At 43.1% G+C, this 22540-nt stretch overlaps 9 protein-coding genes across 9 annotated transcripts; 5 read left to right on the forward strand and 4 right to left on the reverse strand.

Moving 5' to 3' along the window:
• Positions 1-321, reverse strand: SAMD00019534_109780 (hypothetical protein; the record flags this gene model as incomplete). The annotated part of the gene is made up of 1 exon (XM_012893631.1): positions 1-321. A coding segment is annotated over one exon (321 nt), but the record flags the coding sequence as incomplete, so codon positions are not given.
• A 593-nt stretch (positions 322-914) lies between these two features.
• SAMD00019534_109790 (hypothetical protein) lies at positions 915-1142 on the reverse strand (the record flags this gene model as incomplete). The annotated part of the gene is made up of 1 exon (XM_012893632.1): positions 915-1142. One exon carries the CDS (start codon positions 1140-1142, stop codon positions 915-917), a length of 228 nt encoding a protein of 75 aa, XP_012749086.1.
• A 677-nt stretch (positions 1143-1819) lies between these two features.
• Positions 1820-4111, forward strand: SAMD00019534_109800 (hypothetical protein; the record flags this gene model as incomplete). Its single annotated transcript, XM_012893633.1, has 7 exons — positions 1820-2083; positions 2166-2309; positions 2373-2750; positions 2810-2863; positions 2925-3281; positions 3343-3652; positions 3711-4111. The coding sequence occupies 7 exons, from the start codon at positions 1820-1822 to the stop codon at positions 4109-4111; spliced, it is 1908 nt and encodes a 635-aa protein (XP_012749087.1).
• Positions 4112-4388: 277 nt separating this feature from the next.
• SAMD00019534_109810 (hypothetical protein) lies at positions 4389-6505 on the forward strand (the record flags this gene model as incomplete). Its single annotated transcript, XM_012893634.1, has 3 exons — positions 4389-4727; positions 4803-5231; positions 5306-6505. The coding sequence occupies 3 exons, from the start codon at positions 4389-4391 to the stop codon at positions 6503-6505; spliced, it is 1968 nt and encodes a 655-aa protein (XP_012749088.1).
• Positions 6506-7029: 524 nt separating this feature from the next.
• SAMD00019534_109820 (hypothetical protein) lies at positions 7030-9428 on the forward strand (the record flags this gene model as incomplete). Its single annotated transcript, XM_012893635.1, has 4 exons — positions 7030-7176; positions 7246-7453; positions 7525-9157; positions 9326-9428. The coding sequence occupies 4 exons, from the start codon at positions 7030-7032 to the stop codon at positions 9426-9428; spliced, it is 2091 nt and encodes a 696-aa protein (XP_012749089.1).
• A 341-nt stretch (positions 9429-9769) lies between these two features.
• Positions 9770-10585, reverse strand: SAMD00019534_109830 (hypothetical protein; the record flags this gene model as incomplete). The annotated part of the gene is made up of 1 exon (XM_012893636.1): positions 9770-10585. One exon carries the CDS (start codon positions 10583-10585, stop codon positions 9770-9772), a length of 816 nt encoding a protein of 271 aa, XP_012749090.1.
• A 549-nt stretch (positions 10586-11134) lies between these two features.
• SAMD00019534_109840 (hypothetical protein) lies at positions 11135-12214 on the forward strand (the record flags this gene model as incomplete). Its single annotated transcript, XM_012893637.1, has 2 exons — positions 11135-11348; positions 11424-12214. Coding segments are annotated over 2 exons (1005 nt in total), but the record flags the coding sequence as incomplete, so codon positions are not given.
• An 84-nt stretch (positions 12215-12298) lies between these two features.
• Positions 12299-13464, reverse strand: SAMD00019534_109850 (hypothetical protein; the record flags this gene model as incomplete). The annotated part of the gene is made up of 4 exons (XM_012893638.1): positions 12299-12367; positions 12443-12749; positions 12831-12952; positions 13018-13464. 4 exons carry the CDS (start codon positions 13462-13464, stop codon positions 12299-12301), a joined length of 945 nt encoding a protein of 314 aa, XP_012749092.1.
• Positions 13465-21082: 7618 nt separating this feature from the next.
• On the forward strand, positions 21083-21624 carry SAMD00019534_109860 (hypothetical protein; the record flags this gene model as incomplete). The annotated part of the gene is made up of 3 exons (XM_012893639.1): positions 21083-21122; positions 21219-21327; positions 21402-21624. 3 exons carry the CDS (start codon positions 21083-21085, stop codon positions 21622-21624), a joined length of 372 nt encoding a protein of 123 aa, XP_012749093.1.
• Between the last annotated feature and the right edge of the window lie 916 nt (positions 21625-22540).

Below are 22540 nucleotides of genomic sequence, written 5' to 3' on the forward strand. Positions count from 1 at the left end.
ATTGAAGCTACCAAAGATCAACGAGGTGACTGACGATGGAATATGATCAGCAAGCAGAGGCTGGTTGAAGAGTCCGAAAGTCAATGAAGTGACCGATGCTGGAATGTGTCCAGCGAGCAGAGGTTGATTGAAATTGTGACCAATGTCCAACGAGGTGACCGACGATGGAATGTGTCCAGCGAGCAGAGGTTGGTTAAACCTGATACCAAAGGTCAACGAAGTGACTGACAATGGAATATGTCCCGCGAGTAGAGGTTGGTTGAAGCCGGGACTTAACTTCAACGAGGTGACCGATGATGGAGTGATCCCAGAATGAAGACTTTGGTTGAGGCGGTGACCAAAGAGAAAGCTTGATGCTTTGAAAGTGTCAAATAGTCCGTGACAGGTCAGCGACAGACTGACTTGATCAATGTCCTGCATCCAAGAACTGATCGACATAATGATCAAACGAGATAGTTGTAGTATCATCGTGTTATCTCGCTGTTTTGGTTTAACTGATCAGAAAGACATCCTTTGAAAGGATCACATGTTTGTTTAATTTTAATTTATAGGCAATCAAAAAGATTATTACTATATTACTCAGTCCGAAGGGAAAGAAATGACCACTCCATATTTGGATATCCAGATGGTTATATTCTTTTGATCTCTTTTAAGTTGTGTTCTTTTAGAAGGAGAACCATTGTAGCTTCATACAAGGAAATTGGTCCTCAGTTCCGCAACTTGATTTTTGTCAGATTTTTGTTAGTCCAAAATTAGATCTACTAAAAGGATCTTGCGTGTCTAAAAGTCATTAATTTGTATTATTTTGAAAAAGTTACACATCTTGAAGGTGTCACTTATTTGTCATTCAGAACAATAACTATGCAACACCAACATCAACTTGTACTATCACTTATCATACTACTGTCCTCAATTCAATGCCAGAAGTGGCCTGTAGCCAACGCAGGACTTATCTCTTGGCAAGGAGGTGTAGGCAACTTCAACAACTCTGCAAAGTGGATACCAGGCACAATGCCTGCGGCCAATGACCAAGTAATTGTCTCTGTAAACGGCAGTTTTGTTACCTCACCAACACCAGTGACAATTGACTCTTTGACGATGGGCACCAACTCGGTACCATTCGCCATCACTGAGCTGGACATCAAAGATGCGCAATTTAAAGTATTTGGAACAACAATCATCAATCCACTGTCAACAATAAGTGTGGTCAATGCCCCTTTTAGGAGTGGACTAATCAACGCCTACGGAAATCTCAAGGCAAGTGGAACTGTTCCAATCACAGGCAATCTTACTGTTCAAAAAACTGGTTCATTCTCTATATGTATGTTATTATACACATAAATGGTCCAATCCAGCTCATTATTACTAATATACATATAGTGTCTAATGGCTTTGATATGTCAATGGTTAGTGTGGCAGGTGTACTTGAGAACAATGGAGAGGTACATGTATTATTCTCTGTGCTGGCCATGCAACAAGGATTCATAAAGTCAAACAATGGTACATTCTTATGTTATTTCTGTGGACATCTATTGGATAACCAAAATGTAAAGTTATTATTATTCCCCTTAGTCTAGATGTATTATTATGAACTGACACATAGTGATCAATCAATTCCAACAGATCAACATCAATCAAGTTTCAACATTCTCCCAACAATCATCATACCAATCACTCAATGGAACCCTTGTCTGGACTCAAGATATCCATCTTAATGTAATTATACCAATTCAAGGACTAACTCAAACAGATACCATATGGATACTAACTCATTTGATAGGATCGATCAACAATAGGTTTGGCCAATACTTCATTTATAATGGCCAATAGTACATCAGCATTCACAGGCAACTCTGTATTGATGACAACAGGTGAATCACAAGTGACATTTGATAATATGACACTAAGTCTGAATGATAATGCTACACTATACCTCTCAACATCAACATACTATGACCTTAATAACTTTAGTAAGAATCAATTCAATGCATTCATTAACTCCACCATCTTATTATCCTCAAGCACAACCTTTGAGTTGGATCATACCTTCGCCCTGTTCATCACCAAGTTGTTCACAATCAAAGTAGGTGATACCCTTTCATTTATCAAATATTATATGTCTGTCCATCAGTCGTATCTAACGATGTTTCAAAACAACCATATAGGACAATGCTACTATCTATATGCATGATGGATCCTTTATGTACTTGGATTGCACCAACAACACACTACAAGGCAACTCATCAGTATTGGTTCGAGGTGCCTCACTCCTTGGACTCAGTACACCTGACTCTACTCTACTTCAAATTGTATGTACATCCATCCATCCACACCTCGTTCATCCATGTTATTGACCCAATCAATCAAAATAGAACTCATCCAAGTTGATACTTAATGATGGATCACACTTTGAAGTTGAAGGAAGTTATACTGCACAGGACTCTGTGGCGATATCATTGTCCAATCAATCATTGTTGGTTGTTCGTGGACAGTACAATCAACAAGGAATGGCAACGATGAAGACTAACAATGCATTCATAGTAATAGAAGGAGGATGTTCATTCAAAGAGAGTGCTGTTGGTACATTCACCAATGATTCTAGACTACATGTCAATGGTACACTATCATTCCAAGATAGATCAATATTATCATTGGACAGTTCAAAGGTTTCAGTACCAGGTACACTCACAGTGTCATCCACCATCCAATTGTCAAACTCTACAATCTCTGTCATTGGTCTATTCAATACTGTATGTACTAGTTAATTAGTGGCTACATGTTATGATGATTCTAACTCATGCCATTATAGAATGGTAACATCACTGCGTTGAACTCACTGATTGATACCAATGGTACTGCAAACGTATGTTATTATCCATCCATCCACTAAATCAATCACAACTGAAACCAATTATTATTATTAGTTTGGAGGTAACTTCAAGGGAGAATCAAGCAACATAACAGTGACCAATGGTAATCTATCGATTATTGGTGCATCAATGTTCAATTGTACCAATAGTCATATATCAGTTATCTCTGGTAACTTTATATATGACACCCAATCATCGATCCACATGATAAACACATCATTCATCAACTTGAATGGACATGTCGAATCACAAGGACATATCACAGTGTTCCCTGGATGTACCATGAGCAACAATGGTACCTTCAACCTCCAATCAAGTATCCTAAAGTCATCCACCAATGTCAATGATATCATATTTGAGAACACTGGTACATTCTCATCACTTCACTCCTCAGAGATCAAAGAAATAATGGTAAGTATCGTCAAACATTATAAATACAATTCATTCATCATACTAATATTATTGATTATAGATACCATTCAATAATAATGGACAAGTTAATATTAATAGTTCATTGACATTATCATTGTTCACTCAATCAGATGGTATCACCAATATTGCCAATGGTACAGTGTTGGGATCAAACAACACGGTTGACATTCAAGGTGGATACCTTGCTGGAAGGAATGGTACAATCCTTGCATCACTGACCATTAATGGTACACTTGGATACAACCAATCAACCTACCAACCTACATCGCTCCAAGTGGTTGGTAACCTTACCCAACATTCTCAAGGTACCATGGTAGTGATCATCAACTCTGAGCGTGACTTTACTGAATGTAAGTATTAATACTTCATATCAATCAAGAAGATAGTACTAACTTGCCAAACATCTAGTCAATATCACAGAGAAGGCAACATTCGATGGTGAGTTGGTCGTAAAGATCAACAAAGAGTTCTTTGTTTCCAGCAAGTCAATCAATGTTGTCAACTTTAATGAGGCAAGTGGACAGTTTGCCAATGTCAAGATCAAGTCATTCGATCCAAACAGTAACAACAAGGAGTCTGATCATGATGATTGTAACTATGTGGTTGGTCAGGATGCCAAATCACTTAGAGTGTTGGTCTCTTGTAAGTCTGGCAAATCAAAGTTGAGCACAGGTGCCATCGTGGGCATTGTCATTGCATGTGTTGTTGTGGTCGTCGTAGTTGGATCACTCCTTCATCTTAGGAAGAAGATTGTCATCAGCTACAAACTCAAGTCTGGTATATTCAAACTTAGGAAGCTGAATAAATAATGTCATTCACGAAGGATACTACCGCCTATGTTTATTGGACATTGTTATGGTCCACGAGTGATACGCCACCATCTGCTAGCAGTGAATAGTATCTATAGATACTCATAGGTTAGACCAAGACACTGAACTACACAAAGGCAACTCTGAAGTCCAAGTGTTGGGTGGTGACACTTCGAATCGCAAATCACAAGATGAACTTGCAGTGGATTTTTCAGTCTTGAAGAAGATACTAATTATTTGTACATTGTACAGAGAGATAATACATATATAAAGAAGGATGAATAGAAAGCCTGCACCACAGGGTATGCCTCCACAAGGAGGTATGCCACCTCAACAACAAAGACCTCAAGGCATGCCACCTCAACAGCAACAGATGCCACAGATGATGGGCAGACCAGCACAACCATCACCAGCCATCACCAAGAAGGCTGCACCAATCGTTCTATCTCAGATACCAAACATATCGAGCAAGGTGCTCAATCTAACATCGATCAGAGAGCAATCAAAGAGAGAGCTAGGTGAAGCTCTGAGCATCATCAAAGGACCCAAGGCATTGGTCATGGACCCAAAGATCATAGGTCTACTCAATCTAATCGTTGATCCACAGTTCTTGATTGTAAGTGTTGTTGGCGACTCATTCATTCAATCAATCAATCATAGATACTAACAACTACACGTCACACACTCTCAGAGCAATGGTACAGAGAGGAACTATGAGCTGAAGCCAGGTAGATTGGATACACAGTCTGCCAACATTATCTATATCATTAGACCAAAGATCAAGTACATGCACATCATTAAGGAGCACATTCAGAGACATTTGGATGATGGCTTCAAGAAGAACTATGGAATCATTTATATACCAAGGAGTACTATCCTTGCACAGCGTGTGTTGGAGGAGGAAGGTGTTGCTGGCAACATCGAGGCCACATATGAGCTACCCCTGGACATTGTACCATTCGACGAGGATGTCCTATCACTCGAGTTGCCAACAGCCTACAAAGAGTTCCTTTTGGAGGGAGATAGAACATCCTTGTTCTACGTCGCCAAGTCACTGATGAAGTTGCAATCAATGTTTGGAACTATCCCCGTCGTCAAGGGCAAGGGACAATGCTCAAGGGTATGTGTGTCATGGAGTTGGATCAATCCCAGATAGTCATACTGACCATCATTCAATCAATACTACCCTCACAGCTCGTAATGGACTTGATAACAAGAATGAGGAAAGAGATGGGCGAGGAGTGTACAGTACCACCAGAGATCGACTCTTTGATCCTTATCGATCGTGATGTAGACTTGATCACACCAATGTGCACACAGCTTACTTATGAGGGATTGATCGACGAGTTCTTCAACATCCGTAATAACGCCGTCTACTTGGATGAGGACCTGGTCAATCCACCTCCAACAAAGGAGGGCGCACCACCCCCTCCACCTTCGGAGAAGAAAGTTCCCTTCCCTCTGCACTCCAACGACAAGGTCTACTCGGACATTCGCGACATCAACTTTTCAGTGCTCTCTGGCATCCTCAACAAGAAGGCCAAGGACATTGATGACTACTACAAGCGTTTTAAGGACTCGCAGTCACCCGCCGCCATGCGAGACTTTGTCAAGAACTTCCCGCAGAACCAGGCACAGCACAACAGTCTTCGCATCCATACCAGTGTGTTTGAGAGGATCCTTGAGATCACCAAGACACCAGCGTTCTCCAAGCGAATCGAATGTGAGCAGAACCTGTTGGCCGGTCTCTATCAGGAGGAGGTGGACAAGTACCTCGAGGAGTGCATCAACAAGAAGGCACCATGGTACAAGATCCTCAGACTGCTCATCCTCTACAGTCTCACACACAATGGTATCAAGCCCAAACAGTTGGAGCTGTTCAAACGCGAGATTGTCCAATCGTACGGATGCGAACTGATCCTCACGCTGGCCAATCTTGAGCGCATTGGCCTGCTCAAGAAACAAGAGTCCAGATCGACATTCCCAGCACTGCGACGCGATCTCAACCTGATCACCGAAGAGATCAACGAGAACAACCCCACAGACATGGGCTATGTGTACAGTGGATACACGCCACTCAGCTGTCGTCTGGTCCAACACGCCATTCGTCCCAACGGCTGGAAGGCCATCGAAGAGACGTTGCGATCACTTCCAGGTCCTACATTCGAAGAGGTGCAGCCACTGCCTCAAGGTGCCATGTCCAACGTCAAGAACGACAGGAAGCCCATCACATTGGTCTACTTTATCGGTGGTGTCACCTTTGCCGAGATATCTGCACTGCGATTCCTTTCGAGACAGGACCAGGCCAACAGAGACTTTATTGTAGTGACGACCAAACTGATCAATGGTGATTCATTGGTAGACAACCTTGTAGACAAGTTGGAAGATGATTGAGATTGAACATGTCATATCAGATTCTAATAATACTAATGTCGACAAACAACAACAATAATGTGCGGCAGACGTATTCTGTATTCCACCAGCAATAACACAACACACTCACTCACACGTACTTGATCAAAGTGAGGCAATGGGGTTTGACCTTGTGTCCGTTACATTTGTGTGAGAAATTCAAATTTTTGATTGATGATCACTCAATGATCATTATCAGTTGTTGTTGGGTAGGTGTCATTAATTCATTCAACGATACTCAACTATATATACATAAATATAGTACTAGATAGATTGTGAGTGTCACTCATTCAATCAATCAATCAATCAAATCACATCACCCATTTCAAAGAAAGTGATAATAGTATCAACCCAAGCCAGCTACGAGCATTAGACAGGTACTCAGCATAAACACGATAGATCGCGAGAGAATCGTTATATATATATATAAGTGCACTAGTTCATTCAACAATCATAACATTAATAATATATAATACATATAACCGACAGATTGACATACTACTACTATGGAGCATAGAGATATAGAAGGATGGCTCACTTCGAAACTAGAAGAGCAGTGGAGCTCTGAGCGACTATCATCCCATCTCACAAAGGATATACTGCAGTTCTGTTTGCTAAAGTTTACAAAGATCGATTCAATGATAAGAATGAAGGTATGTGTGGATGCTCAAGAGATAGACATGATATGATAGCAATGCTAACTCCAACAACAATGATCATAGTTGTTATTCTCATTTCTCAGTCTGAGAAAGAAACAGTTTCAAGACTTGGACATGACAATCAATATGCTACTACAGGTTGCCGATGAGGAGGAGGATGAATGGCTAAGAGCTCTGGCTCAACTACTGGCGCGTATCTCTGAGGAGAAGATCCCCATCAACATGGACCTAGAACCATTCAACAGCACCATCAAGAAACTATCTGAGCAATGTAAGTCTCGCTCTCCCGACACTCCAACAACATAATGCTAACAAGTCACTAATCTCCTCCTTGGACGACAGTGGACAAAAAGGGACCGCCAAACTTCTACCCATTAGAATACTTGTATTTGAATCGCAAGGCACTGCCTGTGCCTCTGGCCAACAATCTAACAGAGAACAAACACTTTGCCTTGAAGAAGCCGACGACAGAGTTGCCAGTGTTCAAGAAGACACTTTTCACTCCCACATTGACAGCATCGAAATCAAGCATCCCAGTGGCACCAGCCAGCATCACACAGTCAGCATCACTGTCGTCGTCGTCAGCATCACTCAGCTCATCATTGGCAGCAGCGTCTTCATCGTCGACCACCTCCACATCAAACATCACATCGTCGTCACCATACCTCTTGAGCGAAACCAGTCCAACGCTGAGGAATGAGAAGCTAAAGCTGTTGCAGCAGCAGCCATCACCTCTGAGAAAGTCAAGTCTATTCATACCGAGGACGCATCATGCATCGGAGCACCAATCAATGTCATCGTCCTCATCGAACCTGCTCAGCATGTCGGGTACCTCATCGTCGTCGTCGTCGTCGCTGTCAATGAGCGGCCATCACAGTCTGGCGAGCAGTAGTGGCGGCAGTGCAATGGAAAAGAGAGGAGTCCAGAAGAAGACCAAGATGCACATGATATCACTGGATCAGGTGCGAGAGATCACAACACAGACCACCACGACAAAGAAGAGGAGGCAATCAATCAATGAAGAAGGTAGTGGAAGCTCAAGTGGAGGAGTGACAGATGAGAAACCACAACAACAGCAACAGTCGACTCAGCAACAACAACAACACATTACACAACAACACTTTAATGAGCCAATCAATGACTTATCATCATCCAACAACAATATTAGTAACAATGGTAACATTGAGATGAACACTCAAGTACAGGCACTTCATGAACAACAGCAGCAGCAGCAGCAGCAGCAACAACTACCACCTCAACAAGATGAGACAAAGATAAAGAAGAAGAAGAAGGAAAAGGCTAATGCAGAGACTGCTGAACAGAAGAAAGAGAGGAAGGAGAAAGAGAAGAAAGAGAAAGAGAAGAAGGAGAAGAAGGAGAAAAAGGACAAGAAGAAGGAGAAGGAGAAAGAGAAGGAGAAGAAGAAGAAGGAGAAGGAGAAGGAAAAGAAGAAAAAGGACAAGGACAAGGATAAGGACAAGCCAAAGGTGGAGAAGGTCAAGGAGGTCAAGGAGAAGAGGAAGAAGGACAAGGACGACTCAGAGGCCGCCACAAAGAAACAAAAGGTCACGCGAAAGAAGAAGGCGGGCGCCGAGTCAACGCCTACAATGAAGAGCGAGGATGATTTCTCATCGCCAGTGGTCACGGCGGACACTGCATCATCCAATGTAAACTATCAACAACATCATCATCTACATCAACAACCACAACTTCAGAATGTCAGAGGTGGCGAGGACCTCAGTGGTCTATCATCGTTGATGAATGCACTGGAGCAGAATGGATCACTGCCACTGGAGCCACAATACATGTTACATCGATCGACTGCTCAACATCAATCAACTGAAGCGTTCCAATCACAACAACAACAACAACTTCATCATCTTCAACAACAACAACAGCCATTCCAACAACAACATTTCCAGCAGCATCAACAACAACCATTTATGCAGTACCAACAACAACAACAACAACATATGTATCAGCAACAACAACAGATTCCTCCGCAGCAACAACAACAGCAATTCYMCAATTTCTCCAGAACCAGACACAATTCCAACAACAACCTTTCCACAATATTGCCAATCAATATCCATCAGTAGATCCTACACATCAATATCAACAACATCATCTGCAACAACAACAGCTTCAACAACTACAACTACAACAACAACAACAACAACAGGCGGCGGCAGCTGTTGCCAAACAACCATCACTGGAAGGAATATTGGACACAGCCTCACATCTGACCCTTGAGAACAGGGCCATCATAGAACGATTCGTCTACTTTGACAAAGGTACGTACCTTGGCGCGTTGTTGTTGGATTGATTGTGGGCGACACTAACATGATAACTCTACAACAGTTAATCCAACACCTCAAGATGGTAACATCAAACAGATACCACTCAGTATTGAACAAAGACCAAACGACAAGGATGAGATGTTTATTGAGACTGTCATCTTTGAGATAGACTATGAGTCTGGACAATGGAAGATGATCAAGAGGAAGAAGAAGATCGGTCCAAGCAGTAGCAGCACAAACATAGGTCAAGCTGCCTTGCAATAAACATCATAACATTTATTGTCTATCTACAACAACATCATGGTACAGGTGATGATCAGTCCAATCAATGGAATGATTTGGACGGTGATTGAGTGATTGGCTCCACTTGCCATAATTAATAACTTGCCAGCGGCACAACCATCTGCACTGAACTGTGACTTCACCAGGAGATTGGATGGCTCTGCCTTTTGCACTTGGTATGTTATCTGCTCGCCAAGGATCGATGTGATTCTAACATTATATGGTTGATCCTTGTGGTTCACCTTGCTCTCAAAGTAGTTGTATGGCGCACGAGGTACATTGACCCACTCTGTCGTTCCATTCAACTGCTCCTCCACCTTGCTGATGCCAACGTAGCTATTGTAGATCACGTAGCCAACCCAATACTGATTGGATCCCTTGACCAAACTGATGCCCAACGATCCAATGTTGCCACAGGCCACCTGACGCCATGTGATGTTGTTGAGACGACCGAGACTGGGGTCGGCCATCTGGGCAAAGGCATCCTTGGACAGATCAAAGTGATGCTCCTCTGGACAATCGGGACAGTTGTCAGTGGCCACCACTGTGATGGTCTTGTTGGTGTATGGTGAGGTCAGTTCGAAACAGACGCCACACTGGGTGGATGCGTCAAACCATGATGCAGACAGTGCTGTGATGTATGGTGTGTGGGGACCGGTGCTTCCAAACAATGGACCAAAACCACAGGCACCTTGATAATCACCTGGATACCAAGTGGCAATTGCTGTATGATATGATTGATCCAGACCACATGTCGCAGACTGTACAACTGATGGTGTTGTTAGAATACAAATTGTAATAAATAAAATAAATATGTTCATTTTCTTGTGTTTGATTGAAAGAGTTATGTATTTGTACAGTTTATAATTATAAGATGGTTGAATGATAGGTGTGTTTCGAACACCGCATATGGGACAAGTCTGTTGGGTCCAACCATTGAGGACTTTGCCTTTGATCAAAAAATATCTCCACCCGTTTTGGGTTGGAAACGAAACAGGCTTTACAATGGGTAGGTCCCATCACCATTGCTTCGATCTCACAAACAGCCAGAATGTTGACTTGTAATCAAATAAATAGATATAAACAATTATTGATCTTCATAATCAACTTCTTTAGTATTAGTAACCATAAACATTATGTCATTGAAGAATAATTGATATATCTGTATGGAATAGTTATTTCTAAATTGATTCGATGAACCAAAGTCAACAAAAACAAACCAAAAATAGAACTTTTTGAAAAATTATTTGAGAAACCAACAACCTTTTTTGATAAATAAGATGACAATCTGACAAGTTTATTATTCATTTTAGGTTGTCCTTTGTTGTTGTATATATTAATAATATAACCATTTATAGTATAATTGTAACATGTTGATATTTCCATTGATATCATTGTATAGGAATGGTTCATTACCACAGTTCATCTATAGAACTATAAGACTATTCAAATACACAATCATGGTTGTAGGTGGTGCAAGTGCACTCTATCTCACGTCAAGATACGTTGCCAGGCGTTACATCTCATACTCTGCTGGCTCAATACCAACATCCCAGCGAGCATTGGTTGACTTCTTAATGCATCGTAACTATCATTCATTCATTCATTCATTCATTGCCTCGAGTCGTCTATTGTCTCTAACATCACTCATTCAAACAGATAGGAAGATGATAACCAATGTTCGTGTGGCAAAGGCAATGTCCACAACTGATAGGAAGCATTTCTTACCTTCAAACATAAAGAATATTTATGAGGATGTGCCTCAACCCATTGGTTTCAATGCTACGTTGTCTGCACCTCATATGGCTGGACTGATGTTGGACTTCTTGGCAGATCATCTTACAGAAGGCTCAATCGCATTGGATATTGGATCGGGCTCTGGATACATCTCTGCTTGTATGGCCAAGATGGTTGGCATCAATGGACGTGTGGTGGGCGTCGATCACATCCAAGAACTGGTCGACACATCAGTGGAGAACATCACCTCTGCGCTCAACTCAACAAAGGACAGCAAACTACTCAGTATTATATCAATGAATGTTGGTGATGGATTCAAAGGACATGCACAAAATGCACCCTACAACTGCATCTATGTTGGTGCAGCAGCAAGCGAACTGCCAAGCGAACTGGTCAATCAGTTGAAGGTTGGCGGAAGAATGGTGATCCCTGTCGGCCCATCCAACCTCTTCCATGAATTGCTCATCGTTGACAAGTTGCCAGACGGATCGATCAAGGTCTCACCACGTGGCACCGTCAGATTCGTTCCATTGACAAGCAAGCAAGAGCAATTGAACCCAGCCAATGTGGCCAATGCCACCAAGGTCATCCAATTGAATGGACAAAAGTGTTTGGTGCGTGCAGAGTTCATTCCAGCACCAGACTCTGCTGACTACAAGGCCTATGAACAAAAGTACAACCAAGGTATCAACAAAGTGTCAGCAAAGCAGGCATAAAGCTTTGATTGGATTGGATTGATTGGATATACATTGCTGGTGGCACAATCAACATTCACTGTACCATGGTCATTTATTCATTCATTGAACCACTCTGAATGAAGTGGTTAATGGTCGATGATCAGAGGACTCAAAGCCTTTGATCCATTTCTGTATAATGATGATAATGATGGATCAGTCAGTAAATAACCATATTGGAATAAAGTATAATATGTCCTAACTTACATCTGCAGGCACCTCCTTTGGAAAGAGATATGATTCAATTGGTTGAATATGGATATTCTTCTTGTTGTCGCTGTTGTTGTTGTTGCTGTTGTTGTTGCTGTCCAAGAGATAGATATAGTCTGCGCCAACCTCTTGATCTTTATGACTCTTATGTGAAACAAAGTGATTGATCTCTGGATGGATGTAATTGAATGTTGATATATATCCCTTTTGTCTAAAGAATCTATTGACAACACATTCCTCATTCTTTGTTGGTGTATTCATATCGCCACAAATCACAATGGGTATACTACCAACTTGTTGGATCCTATGTCCAAGTAAGATGTCTGAGTTAGAATGTTGGATATCCATTGGTTGGCTGTGTTTCATCATGTACACGTGTACATACTCATTGAGATATAGTTGAATGTTATTGTGTATTGACTCGATCTGTGTTCGCCGCAGTATTGTCTCATCAAACACTGTATGAGGGAAGGTCAAGTGAGTGTTGGCAAGTATTAACTCATGTCCCTGTGTTGGATGAATGAATGTTAATATTGTTGGATCTTAATGGGACAGGACATGACATGACATACTGAAGGTGAAGAGGATGATGACGGACTGTCTATGTGAAGGATCAGGGCAACACGATCACCTTGATCTTTAAACTCTAGCATATGTTGATGTTTGATGTTTAGATGTTTCTTTACAAAGGTGGCGACACCATCTAGTTTGCCACTAGTTCGCTGAAGATAGAATGCTTGATAACGATCGGACAATGTACTCTCGTACAACTGTTTAAAGTCCTTATTAAAGAAGAACTCTTGTAGGTTTATAATATCCGCATCCACAGTTTGTAGAATCTGAAGTATATCATATTGTCTAGAACATTCAATAACATCTACAAGCTTGTTATTGTTGTTGTTGTTGGCAACAGGATGATCTCTAGCTGCAATGGCCTCTGGTGAAGCATAATGATTGGTCCTATTATAACATGGTGCCAATATGTTGAAGGTTGTAACAGAGAATGTAGATTCATTCATCGTCGTCTTTGTCAATCTATTTGTTGTTGTTGTAAACCTCCTTCTACTTAGTATGTTGATATTATTAATATTGGTATTGAAGTTGGAGATGATGATCGATCTCTTGATATTATTGTTTAAGATACCAACAACACTGTTACACTTTACACCAATCGCAACAGTTAACATTCTTTTGAACACGACAATCGAAAGGTGAGATAATGAATTTGAATTGAATCGAGATTGGGTCCCAACAAAACTCAATTGAAAGTTCAAACACAGCACATTGGTTAAGTGTGCGCCAATTCTTGACTTGTCATAAACGACAACCACTTGTGTGTTGAAGCAATCTTTGCTGGTAGTTTTGAAGTCAACAATTAAATTAAAATTTAGAAAAAGAATATCCGTAGGTGGTTTGGGGTCGGGTTGAGTCCCCAATCCATCCTGTCCATCCTATCTATCTATCTATCTATCCACAACCTTAACTTGTCAACTACAAATACATATATTATATATTTATAGATATTCCTATTCCAAAAGACATAGTATTAGTACGTTGCATTGCAACAAACAAACACACTACATATATAGTGTCAGTGGACAGATACATTTTAGAGGTAGCATCAGCCCTCAATTCAAGGTTTGTAATCTCATCATCTCATTGTTTGTTTTCGAGAGAGTCTACTCAATGGCTTGCCTCCATTGTATCATCACATGTTTGGCTTCGAAGGGAGCATATAGTAAGGGGTGATAAATGCGTATGCCGTATGCTCATTGATTCAATGTTCAAAGCACAACAACAACAACATCAACAGCAACAGCAACAACAACAGATAGCAATTTCGCTTTATCTCTACACACATACACACCTAAGTTGGTATCATGTTTGTTTGTGTTCGTGTGTTGGTGGGGGTTGGTGGGGTGGTCCATCCAAATAACCATACACAGCCATTATTATCACCGATGGAGTGGAAGATGATAACAGAGTGTGATTCATCCATCCATCCATCTTTAGTGCACTCGATCGTGTTGTGTTGTGTTGTGAGAAAGAGATTGAGAGAGAGAAAGGGGATGTGTGTGGGTGTGTTCCGTTTGGGTTGTTGCCGAAGCGGGAAAGGATGGTCAACAGCTCCTGCACCCATCAATCAATCGACTACTACATCATCAACAGTAATAACAATAACAATAATGATAATGTGATCGTTAACAGGGAACGCAACCAATAACTTGCAGTTTCAAATTGATTCCCGCCTCCACCTCCCGCGGGAGTCTACTCACACACTCACACTCACAACAACAACTAGTATTGTTGTCAACAACGCCTCTCCACATGCACACACCAGACAGACAGGCGGATCAATAGTTGATCAACAGTTGTCCCTTCAATACCAATAACAACTATATTTGTATTTGCGCGCACTATTGTTATTGTATATTGGCCAGTCTCTTTATCTCTTCTCTATCTCTTGTTGTTGGTACACTATTTATATACAAATATTACCCATATTTATATATATATACACATATATTATTTGTTGTTATTATTGAGTATACTAGTGAGTATTGTATATCTATTGTCTGTTGTGTTGTGTTGTGTTTGTGCCCACGATCGATCCAGCACTCCATACTTCTCATCTATTGCCATTCCATCATGATCCATCTTTCCATCCATACCATATTACCCTAATAATACATTTATTCAAGTTAGCTAACTCTCTATCACTCACTTTAAAATTAATAGGACTCAGAGGTCGTGTCGACAACCCAAGGAGGACACGCACCACAACGACACACAACTTTAAAGTTTGGAAATCAATCAATCAATCAATCAATCAATCAATCAATCATTGTTGTAATATTAAGATATTAGATATATATATAGATAGACCCGACGATAATCCAGACATGGAATACAAACAAGTAGAGAAACAAATCGTCAGGGAATCAAAGGTCAGGAACCTGTTTCACAAGGTCTGCAAGAAGGAGCTATTCTTCACCAATCTAAAGATCAATGCCTCAGCCGAGGAGTTACTCAAATCATCAAAGACACTTTTTGCCTATCCATCAGCTGTTGGAGGTATGTCAATCAACCATCCAATCAACTCAACATATTACTAACAATCAATCAATCATAGGTGGATCATGTTTATGTGTATCCAAACTGACAGCCTATGGCAAGGCACCAGACTCACCATTCTGTATTAAGGGTCACACTGACCCAATCACTTGCTTCGAATTCAGTCCATTCAATGATCAGGTCATTGCAACGGGCAGCAGAGACTGCACCGTCAAGCTGTGGAACATCGAGGATCAAGATATGAAGTCAAACATTGAACAGCCACTGCTCTCTCTGCCCAAACAATCGAAGCGAATCACTGGCGTCTATTTCCACCCCTCGGTGGACTCGCTGTTCCTCTCGTCCACATCGGATCACGTTGTTGATCTGTGGGATCTGTCACAGGAGGGCAAGGTCATCCAGCGCGTGACTGGCGCCACCGACACAATCCTGTCACTGGCATGGAACACTTGGTCGGGCGGTCAACGCTTTGCCACCTCGTCCAGAGACAAGAAGATGAGGATATACGACCCTCGCACGTCCAACATGCCCGTGCACGAGGTCGTCACACACGAGGGCGCGCAGGGCTTCAAGCTGGTCTGGGCCGATGCCAATGGACTGGACCTGCTCTGCACGGTGGGTGCCAACAAGGGAGCGCAACGACAACTCTACCTGTGGGATCCACGTGACCTCTCCAAGACTCTGCACACCAACACCATCACCACGGACAGCAGTGTGCTGAACCCGTACTACGACTACGCCACCAACATCCTTTATTTAGGCGGTAAAGGAGATGGCATCTACTACTACGAGCTCGATCGCACAATGTCTCACTCAATTGGCAAGGCATCGTTTGGAAACAACACCCAGTCGGCCATCTCGCTTCTGCCCAAGAGCAACTGCGACGTCAACCTGTGCGAAGTCGACAGGTTCCTGCGGCTCACCAGCAATCAGATTGAAATGGTGTCGTTCATGGTTCCAAGGAAGTCACAATTGTTCCAGGAGGACATCTTCCCACCTGCACCATCAGGCGATCCCACCACCGATGTCGGACTTTGGTTTGGAAATCGCGACTCCAAGGTCACACCACACACCATCTCCATGAGACCAGAAGGAATGTTATCAATCTACGAGGTGTCTGAGGAGGAAGGTGGAAAGAGCAAGCAAAAGGACAAGCTCGAGCAGATGGCAACACAGTTGAATGTAAGGATCACCTTATTCGATCAATTAATCCAAGAGTGATCAATCACTAACACATGTATCAACAAACACACTTTAGGAGGATTCATTCATCATGGAAGGAGACATTAAGCAAGAGATTGATGGTTGGTTGTTCAATACCTATCAACCAAGATACTTAAAGATTGTCAGAGATAGACTATATTGCTTCTTGAACGAGGATTCAGCACAGGCATTATGGGATACACCACTGATAAACATCAAGTCTCTGGACATCTACGAAGAGTCACCGGCAAAGGAGTGGCAGCAACGATTCATAATCATTACAAAGAACAACAAGGAGTTCAAGATGGAGTGCAGCTCTGTGGAGCATCGTGATCAGTGGGTCAAGTCCATCCACGCACACAAGGAGATGAAGTCTGTCGATGAGTCCGTCAACACTCAGCTCACACCAACCATGGCTGATTTCCAGTTTGTTTCGCCAAACTCCTCGCCTCCACTCCCAACACCACCTCCAGCATCAATATCGTCCGACAACAACAGTGCAGGCGGCAGTGGTAGTGCTAGCGGTAGTTCTCCGCAGTCGACAACCAACAACGATGGTGCACGAGCACCACCACCCGCCGTCAAGAGAACACATAGTTTCCTCTCTCGCAACCCATCCTTCACCTCTCTCAAGTTGTCCGCTGGAATGTCCACGCCACCAAACTCAACCACGCCGCCCAATCACATCCAACAACAACTCATCCACAGCATCAACCTCGCCAGCCAACACTCTCAAGCTACAGGACATTGTCATTGAGGGTGCACTCTTTGAACTGGTCCCAGGTATTCTCTGGAACTCCAACCTCGAGAAGTGGTACGTCGTGTCTGATGGCATCCTGTTCTCATTCAGGAACAAGCAACTCAAGAGTGGCGAGCCTTTGGAGACTATTCACTTGGAGAAGGCCATCTCTGTGCACAAGACCAAGGAGATCTTTAGGATCGAGGGATTCAGCTTCCAGTTGACAACCTCGTCCAGGATCATCCATCTTCTCGCCAAGAACAAGGACGAGATGAAGACCTGGATATCCGTGCTCAGACAGAACTTGATCAGTGGTGCCGAGCCCAAGGCTGCTGCGCCTCGCCAGATCGGCTCGCCAGCAGGCAGTGACACCGAGGATCAATCAAGCGATGAGAACAACGTTGGCGGCATCGAGGAGGAGGAGGAAGAGCAGACTTTGGAAGGCCAGATGTCTAGAAAGCTAAACGGAATCTTCTCAATGTGGAGCACCTGCTACGTAAGCCTTCTGGCTGAGGACCTGTTCATCTCTAAGAGCAAGCAGGCCACTGCACCAGAGCTGCGCATCCAGATGCAGACTGTAGCATCCATCAAGAAGCTCTCACCCAACGAGTTCACCCTGTACGATAGCAATGGAGTGGTCATGTGTAATTTTAGAACGATACCGCCAACCGAGGACTATGATGACTGTGCTCGCTGGGTCGAGGGTCTGGAGGCTGCTCGCAAGCGATCAATCGACATCATCAAGATGTTTGGCATCTCGGACAAGGACGACACGCCCCTCACCGAGGACGATGCACGCTTCCTCGATCTGACCGCCATCAAGAACGGCAAGGTCAAGGTGTTGATGCAGATCAAGGGCAAGAGAAAGATCAGAGTGACAATGGCCAAGCTGGATTCAAGCTCGCTCAACACGCACAACTCATTCGTTCTGGACGCTGGCCCTCGTATCTTTGTGTGGTCGGGCGCCAAGAGCTCAAGAGTCAACCGTGCCAAAGCACTGGACCTGGCCAATCGTATCAGACAGAAAGAGCGCGGTGGAAAGAGTGCCATGATCCAGTTGGACGAGGGCAAGGAGGACAGCGCAGACTTTTGGGAGATTCTTGGCGGCAGGATGTGCGCACCAAAGACCTCTCCAAACCCCGAGGAGCAGGATGCCGAGTCCTCAAAGATGACCATCTATCGCATTGGTAACGACGTGAAGAAGGGCAGTCTAAAGGCGCGCCTGGCCTGGGAGGGTACCGACTGGCGTCTGCCCAACAAGGAGCTGCTCAACACCAAGTTTGTCTATGTCATTGACTGCAACTGCGAGGTGTTCATGTGGATTGGCAAGGAGTCATCCAGTGCACAGAGAAAGATGGGCTACCGCGTGGCACTGGCTATGCTCTCACAGAAGGAGCGCATGCCCTGGACCAAGATCACAAGGATCAATGAGTTTGGCGAGAGCAACCTGTTCAAGGAGAAGTTTGCCAATTACCCTGGCATGCTCCCAATCAGCACCACCAAGATGGAGATCAAGAACAACGTGGCCTTGGCCAAGGCTGAGCATCCACTCGAGGTTCTCGTCAACCGCCTGAACGTCAGCAGCCAGGCAGACATGAACGAGAAGATATTCACCAACATGGACGTCGGCAAGGTCAACATCTGGAAGATCCACGACTACGAGAAAATTGAGCATCCCACCCACTTGTATGGCCAATTCTTCTCGGGCGACAGCTACATCGTTCTGTACACCTACATGCTCCACAACAAGGAGGCCTACGTCATCTACTACTACCTGGGTCGCGACAGCTCTGTCAACGATAAGGGTACGTCGGCCTACCTCACTGTGGACCTGCACGACCAGCTTGGCGGCAACTGTGTTCAAACACGTGTCGTCCAGAACAAGGAGTCCAGAAACTTTATGAACCTCTTCAAGAACAAGATGATCGTTCACAAGGGCAAATACCTGCAGCACGACACTGGCAAGACAGGCCTCTACGAGATCAGAGGTCGCGATCAAATGGACACTCGCGCCGTGCAGGTGGACCTCGCAGTCAGCTCGCTCAACAGCCAACACTGTTTGTTGTTGCGTGTACCCTCAGACAAGACCATGTACATTTGGAAGGGAAGACACTCGAACGACGTGGAACACAGCACAGCACTGGCCATCGCTCAGACTCTCTCCAGCGAGGAGATGATCATCACGGTGCTCGAGGGTGATGAGCCCGATGCATTCTGGGAGAACATCCCGGCCACATCAACATTGGAGAACCGTACCAAGTACTTCAACGACAAATTGTTCAATGGAATCAAGCTCAACGCTGCATACAAACCACGACTCTTTGTCTGTTCGAACGCATCTGGAATCCATGAGATCAACGAGGAAGCTGTCTTCTCGCAGGACGACCTGGAGATTGGCAATGTGGTCATACTCGACGTGCAGAGCCACATCTACCTCTGGCTCGGACCACGCTCCACACACAAGACCAAGAAGGTGTCGATGGAGGCCGTGATTGCCTTTTGCAAGCAGTCAAAGCTTGGACACTCGAGCGACAGCACCTCGATCCTGTTGGTCGAGCCATTCGAAGAGCCGCTCGCCTTCAAGTCTTACTTCCGCGGTTGGACCACGGCCAAGTATCCCAAGAACAAGCTGCCCGTCAACGAGAAGGATGGTGTGCCCGTCGAGAACGTGCTCAAGGACTATCTCAAGGAGGTGTATCACTACGATGAGCTGTTGGTCGATCCCCTTCCAGCGGGTGTCGATGCCACGCGTCTAGAAATCTATCTTCCAGACGACGAGTTTGAAAAGATCTTCAACACGACTCGCAAAGAATGGGAGAAGATACCAGGATGGCGAAGAGAGGCAATCAAAAGAACTGTTTTCCTATTCTAAGTCAGAGTCGTAAACTCGCACAATCAAGTTGTGTATTACACAATATTTATAAATATATATTTATCATCATCATCATTATTATTCTTGAAGTGTTCGATGAATATCTCTGGAACAAAGTTGTCAACCATCCATTTTGTTCACCAGGCTTGATTGATGTCAAGTTGTGTTGGATGAAGTTCGTTAAATTGTTTCCCTTCTCACACCCCCAGGAATGATTTTAATTAAATTAATAAAACAAATAATTATTGAGAGAGATACAAGATGGTGTTGATTATGTTGAGTGATGAAGAACAAACAAACAAACAACCTACACCACGCACGCACATACCCCACGACCTCTATTCTTTCCCAACATTATGAGTACCAGTCACTGCGTCTAATCCTACACTCATTCACACACACCAATACATACACACTTACACATTGACCCCACTCACTTGCTCACTCACCACAAACAACAACTACATCATCGAGCTCATCTCACCTTCAATTTCAATTCACTCACATCTCTCCATTAAACATACACATATATATATACATACAAATACATATAAATAACACATATTGTACTTGTTGTGTCTAATTCCTACCTACCTATCTACCATTTATTAATCTAGCTTACTACATATATTTATTACCTTGTTGTTGTTGTACATATATTCTTGTCACTAATCAATCAATCAATCAATCAATCATACTTGTTGTATATAATACCCTCTATATAATATAATACATATATAAATCAAACATGACCAACTCATCAAGCTTCAAGCACGATCATCCTTTTGGTATGTATTCAACAACCTAAAGATGTACTTTGAGTTTCAATTGATGATGATCACTAACTCTTAACACTTCATCACGTTAACTCAACACAACAACAGAGAAGAGAAAGGAGGTTGCCGAGAGAATTAGATCAAAGTACCAAGACAGAATCCCAGTCATCGTCGAGAAGGCTCCAAGATCTGATGCCCCAGATATCGATAAGAAGAAGTATGTTGTAGTAGTACCCTTGAGACAATACTCGATATTGACCACCAACCAATCAACCATCAATCAATCTTTAGATACCTAGTTCCAGCAGATATCACAGTTGGAAAGTTTGTCTATGAGATCAGAAAGCATATGCCAAAGATCAACGCTGAGAAGGCTATCTACTTGTTTGTCAACAATACTCTCCCACCAACCGCTGCTCTTATCTCACAGATCTACGACCGCTACAAGGACGAGGATGGATTCCTGTACATTACCTACAGTGGTGAGAACACCTTTGGATCCGACGACTGCTAATCCAACAGCAATAACAGTTCAGCACTTTACAGCGCAGTGATGTCGATCGATGACGCTGGCCTTCCCCCCATCACAACTCCCTCACTCCCCTTTTGGTACCATTCTCTGCCGTCCATCCCATCCCCATTTACTAAGCAGTATGATCCGAGCCAGCTCAGCAACCGCTGTACTAATCAGCTACTTATCTATCTCTGCTTGTTATCCTTATCAACAACAACACAAACAAACAAACACTCATGTACAGTCAAGGCCAGCCTACCAACATCTCCCAACCTATTACATATCTAAATAAAACCCCTATCATCTATATATTACAACCATGGTTGACGACAACAATGAACTCAGATTTACCAGACTTGAGACACTACTCATTCTGTGAATTTCTTCACATGGATGGTCAACCAGTGTCCGATCTTTGGTTTGGTCGTGTCCTGGGTCGGCAAAGGATTCATGCCCCATCACTAATGTTGCAAACATAACATCAACAACATAACACTCTACCTCAAACACAACACTTTAACATCACCCTAGGGTGATATGGATGGATAGATGGTTGGAAGGTCTTCCTTTCCTGTTTGTTTGTTTGACAATGATGACCCTTCCAAAACAATAGCATTAGAACACAGTGCATCAGTCAATCACAACAACAAACACACACAAACACATTGTTTTTTTATCACGCAGTTATCTGAATGATTCAACTGTGTGTGATTTGGTTCACACGTCCGTCCAATCCAATAATTATAATAATATAGCTTCTAAATGTTGACCAACATTCAATAAATATAATATACAAGGTATTGTTGTTGTGTGAATTATAGCTCTTGGTTGAATTGATCAATCTAATCATCCAACAACAAAAGAAATACAGATATATAAACTTCACTCCTATCTGTTTGTGTATACAATTATAATT

The sequence above is a fragment of the Acytostelium subglobosum genome, assembly GCF_000787575.1.
Source record: "Acytostelium subglobosum LB1 DNA, scaffold: scaffold30, whole genome shotgun sequence".
In the NCBI taxonomy this organism is placed as follows: Eukaryota; Evosea; class Eumycetozoa; order Acytosteliales; family Acytosteliaceae; genus Acytostelium; species Acytostelium subglobosum.